This window comes from Physeter macrocephalus, chromosome 8 (assembly GCF_002837175.3).
Source record: "Physeter macrocephalus isolate SW-GA chromosome 8, ASM283717v5, whole genome shotgun sequence".
Taxonomy (NCBI): Eukaryota; Metazoa; Chordata; class Mammalia; order Artiodactyla; family Physeteridae; genus Physeter; species Physeter macrocephalus.
The window spans coordinates 144,857,520-144,865,057 of record NC_041221.1 but is presented as its reverse complement, the minus strand read 5'-3'; the positions used below and the strand labels follow the sequence as shown (position 1 = coordinate 144,865,057).

Below are 7,538 nucleotides of genomic sequence, written 5' to 3'. Positions count from 1 at the left end.
GTGTGGGGTACAGCCAGCTTAGGGTGGTGCATGAAATGCCAAAAAGAGAAAAAGTTCAGTCTTACATTGCAATATCCGTTATCTAGCACCTACTGTGTGCTGGGTGCTGTGTAAGGAAGACAAAGATCTGCCTTGGGGACCTCACAGATCATTTGTGTAGACAGAGTTGTGTGGAGAGAACTCAGCATCACCTTGAAGGATGGAGAAGGGATGGAGATATGCAGAGAAGGGACGTTTAGATCCTGACTGTGTGGACAGAAGTCTGACATCCAGAACAAGGGAGGTGTTATCCTGTTCCCTCTGCACTGGTCATGTTCCTGGGTGTGCTGCTCAGATGTAGGGGCCCCAGGAGGGAGCAGGGCAGGAGGCAAGGAGCACCATGAACCCAGGAGGAAAAGGCCCAGCAGAGTGTCTTCCACAGAGGGGCACGTGACCCACAAGATGAGGGTTACACAGGATTATTGGGAGGGGATCTGCCGACAGTTTTTCCCCCTTCAGACATTTTATTTTAATTCAGTATTTTAATGTGTATTAGAAAAAATATAACTAGTACAGAAACCCATGATTTTATTCATTATTGTATAGTACAACACTAAGTTTTAAAAAGTGAGTTTATTAAAAAAATTAAGAAGATGGTACAAATCTGGCAAGAATCATGAAAGAGTAAAATCCTAACTCAAGTTGAAAAACAGCTGAATGGGGATTAAAACAAGGTCCCTGGGGTCAAGAGGACCGGGTTTGGGCCCCAACTCTGCACTGTACTAACTGCATGATCCCGGAGGAGTTATGGAGCCTCTCTGAGCTTGGTTGGCTCAGCCATACAATGGAGATAAAAGTACGGACCTTGAGAGTTGATGGAAAGACTAGGTGATCAGATGCCGGTTCTGGCACCAAGCAAGCTCTCAGGAGGTGATGGCCATTCACAGTGACAGCAACCAGAGCACCACTGGAGTACCTGTTACACGAGAAAGAACTGGGGGCACTTGGAGAAAAGAAAGGCAATTTCTGCCTCCTGGGAAAGGCAGTCCTGCAGTGAGGAAGTGGCCTTGCTTGGAAAGGAGACCAGTGGTGCCAGCACCAGGAAAATAGTTTTCATACCAGTCCGAGGAAGGACTTTTTATCTCTGCCAGAGCTGTTCCAAACGGAGTGGGCTGCCTGTCGGAGTGGGGAATGAGCTCCCTGTCACCGGGGTGAACAAGCAGAAGCTAGAAAGAGTGAGTGCAGGGTGCGCGGGGGCAGTTTGTGAGGTTCCGAGATAAGCTTTTGAGGTCCATTTTAGTGTGAAGAAGCTGTATTGGAGATATTCCCATCCATGAATGGTGGTGACTTCCTCTACCTCTGAAAGGGATAGACAGTGTGATCCACAGCCAGATAATGTTCTGTGTGTCCTGCAGGACATCGAGGGTACGTGCCAGCTGGGAAACTGGAGCTGTACCACGTGGTCCCCCGTGAGGAGGAGCTCAGAGGGCAGGCGAAGCCTCACAGGGACTCCCCACGTCAGACACCAGAGCCCACCTTGGCCCCTGTCCCTTCTGTCCCAGCAGTGACCCAGGTGAGCCTGGAAGAGGGGCGGGGGTTCACATCCCCATGGCCATCTGGAGTGGGGCTTTGATTTTCCTCCTGTCCAGAGGGGCTACCACCCTGTGAGGCCAGGGCCTTGGTCAGTGGCCACACCAGTGTCCTGGCCAATAGTTCTGTTAGTGCTAAGTGCCAGAGCCTTAGGTGTGGGAGAGGTTCAGGGAAGGTCTTTCTGAGAAGAATCATGCTTTTGCTCGGATCTGAAGGGTGGTTAGGAAGTAATTGGATAAAGGGTTGTGGATGGGAAGAGCTTCCCAGAAAGCATGCCCAGCGAATGCAAAGGCCCAGGGCCGGGGAGGACAGGGTGAGTGAGGAACTGAGTGGAGCCAGTGGGGCTGAGACGGTGAGGGTGGTGGGCTGGAGAGGTGGGCGGGGCTAGCCAGCAGGGCCTGTGGCCTTGGTGAGGGTGTCGGCTTTCTCTTAAAAGCCATGGGAAACTTGTACATGCATGTTCGTCGCAGCATTATTCATAACAGCCGCAAAGTGGAAACAACCCATGTCCATCAACTGATGAAGGAATAAACAAAATGTGGCACATCCACACAATCAGATATCATTCAGCCATAAGAAAGAATGAAGTGCCGACACATGCTACCACATGTAGCTCGGTAGAGAAGGCCATGTAATGTATGATTCTCTATATGAAATGTCCTGGATAGACAATTGCATAGAGACAGAAAGTAGATCAGTGGTTGGCAGAGGCTGGGGGCAGGGGGAATGGGAAGTGACTGCTAAGTGGTCTAGGGTCTCTTTTTGAGATGATGAAGATGTTCAGGAATTAGATAATGGTGATGGTGGCATAACCTTGGGAACATGTTAAAAACTACTTTATTGTACACTTTGAAAGGGTGAATGTATGCATGTGAATTATATCTCAAAACAAAAAGTGTTGGGAAGGCTTTTCGGGGCAGAAGCTTAGTGGGGTCGCGGTGAGGGCTGATTGAGGTAGTTAGCTGGCTGGCACATGTGAGCCTCAGTAAATGGAGGCTGTGCTCACATTTATAAAGGAGGAGCTTCACAGGTGATGGATGAACCACAGAAAGGACCCAGGCTGAGGGGTGGGAGCCCAGAGCCTTGCAGTGAATAGCCAGGGGATGCCGCAGGCCAGGGTGGCTGGGGGAGCCTGGAGTGGGCTGCAGGAGGGCTGCATAGAAGCCTGCAGAAGCTGTGATGTACAGCTGTGGCACATGCTGGGAAGGCTCTCAGGCCAGTGCCGGGAGCCTTAGCTAGAAGTGGTACACCAGGGCTGCCTCCTGCTGGACATACCCACCCATCAGCAAAGAACCCACAGGGATCCCACCAGAGAGCCTGGCCACCCAACTCAGTCCCAGTGGCCGCCAGTGTGGGTAGTGTCCCGGAACACCCACCCAGGGGCTCATGTGGTGAGCTCAGCTGTCCATCTGCCCAGACAGAGCAGCTGCTTCCTCTTTGGTCGTGGGGCTGCTCAGTGGGATTCACATGGGGTCTTCCCAGTTCCCCCTTTTGCCCCTGATTGTTCCTGAGCCTTGGCACACAGTAGTAAGTCATGGTAAAAATAGCGAAAGCAGCCTGCATTTGTTGAGCCCTTACTAGGTACCAGGCACAGGCATCCATTCATTAAATTCCCACAATTAACCTGGAAGGAAGGATATCATTACTTCCATTTCACAGATGATGAGAATGAGGCCCAGGGAGGTGAAATATCAGCCTAACAAATGCCCTCTCCTCCAATTTTTTTTTTTTGCCTTTCAACAAAGTCACCTAACCTCCTTCCTGTCTCTGCTCCAAGCTGGGAAACTGGCCTGGGCAGATGACGCCCTTTGATCTGAGGAGGGTGGTGGGAAGGGATGCTGAGTCCCCTGCTCAGTGAGGAGGCAGCAGTGGGCTGAGAGCACCCCTTCTGAGGTCGGACAGGCCAGCTTCACTGCTCTGTGATTTCGAATAAGTTCCTTGACTTCTCTGAGTCTCAATTTCCTTATCTGAAAAATGGGGCAAACAGAATTATAGAATTGTGAAAATCAAAACCAGGCAAAGAGCCTGCCACATAGTAGCTATTAGCAGTGGGAGTAGTGGAAGTAGCCGATGGCTTTGGACAAAGGATGTATTTGGGAGGCAATGACTGCTCAGCGACGGGGACTGAGTCGGGTGGGAGGGAAGAGGATAATCAGCTTCTCTAGGTCAGGTTTGTCTGTCCTCCCACCCTGACCATTTCTGTGTCGCTCCCCGTGTGTTTCAGGTGGTGGCAGTGTACCCCTTTGTGGCGAGAAGCAGCCATGAAGTGAGTCTGCAGGCAGGCCAGCAGGTGACTGTCCTGGAGGCCCAGGACAAGAAGGGGAACCCAGAATGGAGCCTTGTGGAAGTGAACGGACAGAGGGGCTATGTGCCTTCCAGCTTCCTGGCCAGGGCCTCAGGTCCAGCTCTGTGGGGCTGGAGTCTGCCCTCTTAGGGTACCCTCCTTGGAGCTCATGTTCCAAGAGGCTTAGAGGCTGTGACCCAGGGAGGGAAAAGAAGCAAAGAGAAGGTGGGGGTGGATGGGGAAATCAGGCCAGGTGGGGTGAAGGGCACCCAGAGGCAGCCAGAAGAGGTAGGTGGGCCTTGCAGAGTGCCTGGCGTGGGTGGACATGAAAGGCTCCAACCAGGATGGCTCATTATGTCTGCATGAAGAGGGCGTTCCAACCTGAGTCACAACACCTGGGATGGCAGGTCACAGCTGATTGGCCAGGACTTGCTTATGGCCAATCTTACCTGTGCCCCGTCCGGGCCTGCCCATGGGAGTGGGTCACCCGGGTGAGCATTACCTCTGCGCTGTGTGGTTGCGTGGAGGCACACTGGAGAGTCCAGAACCGCCTGGCCTGGCAGTTCACTTCCTTCCTGTGGTATAAAGAGATGCAACGGCCGACCAGTCAGCTTTTATTTCTCCATGCTGGGAGCTGAGTTATCTTGGGCAATGAACCCCTGGGAGCCCTCTCTAGCAAGGGAATGAGGGCTTGTCAGGGCAGTGGAGAGGTTCCCAGGAGACTTTTGGCTGGGCCAGGGAGTAGGTGTGAGCAAGTCACGATTCTGGAATGTGTTAAGGCAAATGCAGAGGCTGCTCCAGGGAAGAGGGGATTTTTGAGGATGTGCTAGGTGGGGTGTGTGAGGCTGTTAGCAGCAGTTGTACACTGCTGCTGTGTTCTCTGGATTAGGAGACAGAGGGGTAGGCAAGTCATAGAGGAAACTCTGTGAAGCAGGTAACTAAAGGCCTGGTGGGTGGGTAATGACTTGGTTTCCTGTTTCTGGAAGAAGGGGAGCCATTGGAACCCCCAGTGGTTTCAGGAGGCTGCTGAGGGCTTGGAGGCAACAGTGGAGGTGATGTCAGTTCGCTGTGGCCCCTCAGACATAGGACACGACCTCAGTTTTCCCATCTATAAAGACCTAACTCATAAGCTTGTGGTGAGAATGACATGATGCTAAGGATGTGGAAGCTTCTTGCAAGTTGTGAAGTGTGATATAAATGTAAATTGCAGGATGTCTAGGAAGTGGTCTCAGGATGGCCCCAGCCATCGGCTGGCCGCTCGCCATGCCCATGGCCATGACGGACATTATTAATCACTGTGGCATCCTTTCCCATAAACCCAGGATCCCTCCCAACGCTGCAATCTAGGTAACCAAACTCTTGAACTTGGTGAAATCAAACTTATTGTCATCGCTTTCTAGAACTTAGAAATTGAAGCCCCTCAAAACAGTTCCTGTTCAAGGAAGACTGACCGCTGGGGCGAATTTGGGTGCAGCCGCTATTGGATCATCATCTCTAGGTTGTAACTTGGGGCTCACATAAATTGCAAGATTCACAGGAGAGGGAAAAGGTGATCCATTGTAACTTTTAAAATAAATTACAGATCGTTTAAAAATATATTACAGAGAGGGCAGAGTCAAGATGGTGTACTAGGAGGACGCGGAATTCGCGTCTCCTCACAACTAGGGCACCTACCGGGCACCAGTGGGCGACCACGGACACTTAAGGGGACGGGAGGAACCTACAATGACCGGGTAGGACGTGGGGTATGGGGGGAGTGAAGGGGGAGGAGAAGTGGAGGCGGGAGGGGACTGTCGCCCCTAAGGGGCGGCTGGGGGAGGGGAAGGGATCCCATGCCCAAAGAGGGAAATTGGGGAACCATTGGGAGGGCAGAGGATCAAAAGAGAGCGTGGCCAGGTTTCCCCTACCCACTTAGGCCCCCAGGAACCTGCTGAGATTCTGGGCCTGATCCTCTGCCCACCAAGGAGCCCTCCAGTCGCATGGGTCCTGAGGGAGTGGGAGAGAGGGAAGGGGGAGAAAAAGGCCGGACCTCCGGGACCAGCACCTCTGAGGGGTGGCTGAGGGAGGGGAGGAGTTCCTACACCCAGCGGGACCTACCCATGGCTAGGGGTCCAGCGGCGATGGGGAGACCCTGGGGGAGATGGTGCGGTAGGGGCATGAAGAAACGGAAGGGAATGTGGTCATTTGGAGCCCTCTTGGGCTCCTGGGCCTAATCCTCTGCCCTCGGAGCCTCCCTCCTGCCGTGCAAAGCCCGAGCCCTGGCCCTACAACCCCACCCAGGGCCCTACCTCTACACTCAGAGACCCCGTCCAACACGCTGGGCCTAAACCGCACCCAGACACCCTCACTCAGGGCCCTACCCCCAAACTCCGGAACTCCACACTCCAGAGGCCCCCCCTTCCATGTGCTGCCTCTCCCCTCTGCGTAGGTCCTAAGCAGAGGCCCCGCCCCACGCTTGAACGTCGCCCCCCTACCTGCTTAGGTCCCGCTCCACCCTAAACCCTGCCCCTGCCTAAGTTGCACCCCCCGCCTAAACTCCGCCCCCATAGCCAAGGCTTTTTTTTTTTTTTTCTCTTTTAGATTGGGGTTCTGTTTTACCTTGTTGATTCATTATTTTTCCTAATATATTTTTTATCTTTCTAATTTTATTTTGTTTTTTATTCTTTGATATTGTATTGCTTCTTTTTATCTTTCTTCTTTTTTTTACCACATCATGAAGCTTGCGGAATCTTGGTTCCCAGGCCAGAAGTCGGGTCTGAGCTCCTGTGATGGGAGCTCTGAGTCCAAACTGCTGGACTAACAGAGAACCTCAGACCCCAGGCCCTGCCTAAGTTGCACCCCCCGCCTAAACTCCGCCCCCATAGCCAAGGCTTTTTTTTTTTTTTTCTCTTTTAGATTGGGGTTCTGTTTTACCTTGTTGATTCATTATTTTTCCTAATATATTTTTTATCTTTCTAATTTTATTTTGTTTTTTTGAGTCCAAACTGCTGGACTAACAGAGAACCTCAGACCCCAGGGAATATCAATTGGAGTGAGGCCTCCTGGAGGACCTCATCTCAGCACCAAGACCTAGCTCTATCCAACTGCCTGCAAACTCCAGTGCTGGACGTCTCAGGCCAAACGACCAATAAGACAGGAACAGAGCACCACCCATTAAAAAAAAAAAAGAAAAAAGAAACGACAAGAAAATATGTTACAGATGAAGGAGCAAGGTAAAAACCTACAAGACCAAATAAATGGAGACGAAATAGGCAACCTACCTGAAAAAGAATTAAGAGTAATGATAATAAGGATGATCCAAAATCTCGGAAAAAGAATGCATAAAATACAAGAAACATTTAACAAGGATCTACAAGAACTAAAGAGCAAATAAACAGTGATGAACAACACAATTACTGAAATTAAAAATACTCTAGAAGGAATCAATAGCAGAATAACTGAGGCAGAAGAACGGATAAGTGAGCTGGAAGATAAAATGGTGGAAATAACTGCCAGGGAGCAGAATAAAGAAAAAAGAATGGAAAGAATTGAGGACAGTCTCAGAGACCTCTGGGACAACATTAAATGCCCGCGCATTCGAATTATAGGGGTCCCAGAAGAAGAAGAGGAAAAAGAAAGGGTCTGAGAAAATATTTGAAGAGATTATAGAACAACAGCAAAACAACAAATAACATACAAGGGAATC

General features: G+C 51.0%; 1 protein-coding gene across 1 annotated transcript in view; it reads left to right on the top strand.

The window, feature by feature from the left end:
* Positions 1-5,578, top strand: part of ARHGEF37 (Rho guanine nucleotide exchange factor 37) — a 7,932-nt gene extending 2,354 nt beyond the window's left edge. Inside the window, exons 2-3 of the mRNA XM_055086916.1 lie at positions 1,395-1,552; positions 3,794-5,578. Of these exons, the coding sequence (XP_054942891.1) occupies positions 1,395-1,552; positions 3,794-4,003 (368 nt within the window). The 3' untranslated portion in view covers positions 4,004-5,578. The remainder of the gene's footprint in view (positions 1-1,394; positions 1,553-3,793) is intronic.
* The last annotated feature ends 1,960 nt before the right edge of the window (positions 5,579-7,538 follow it).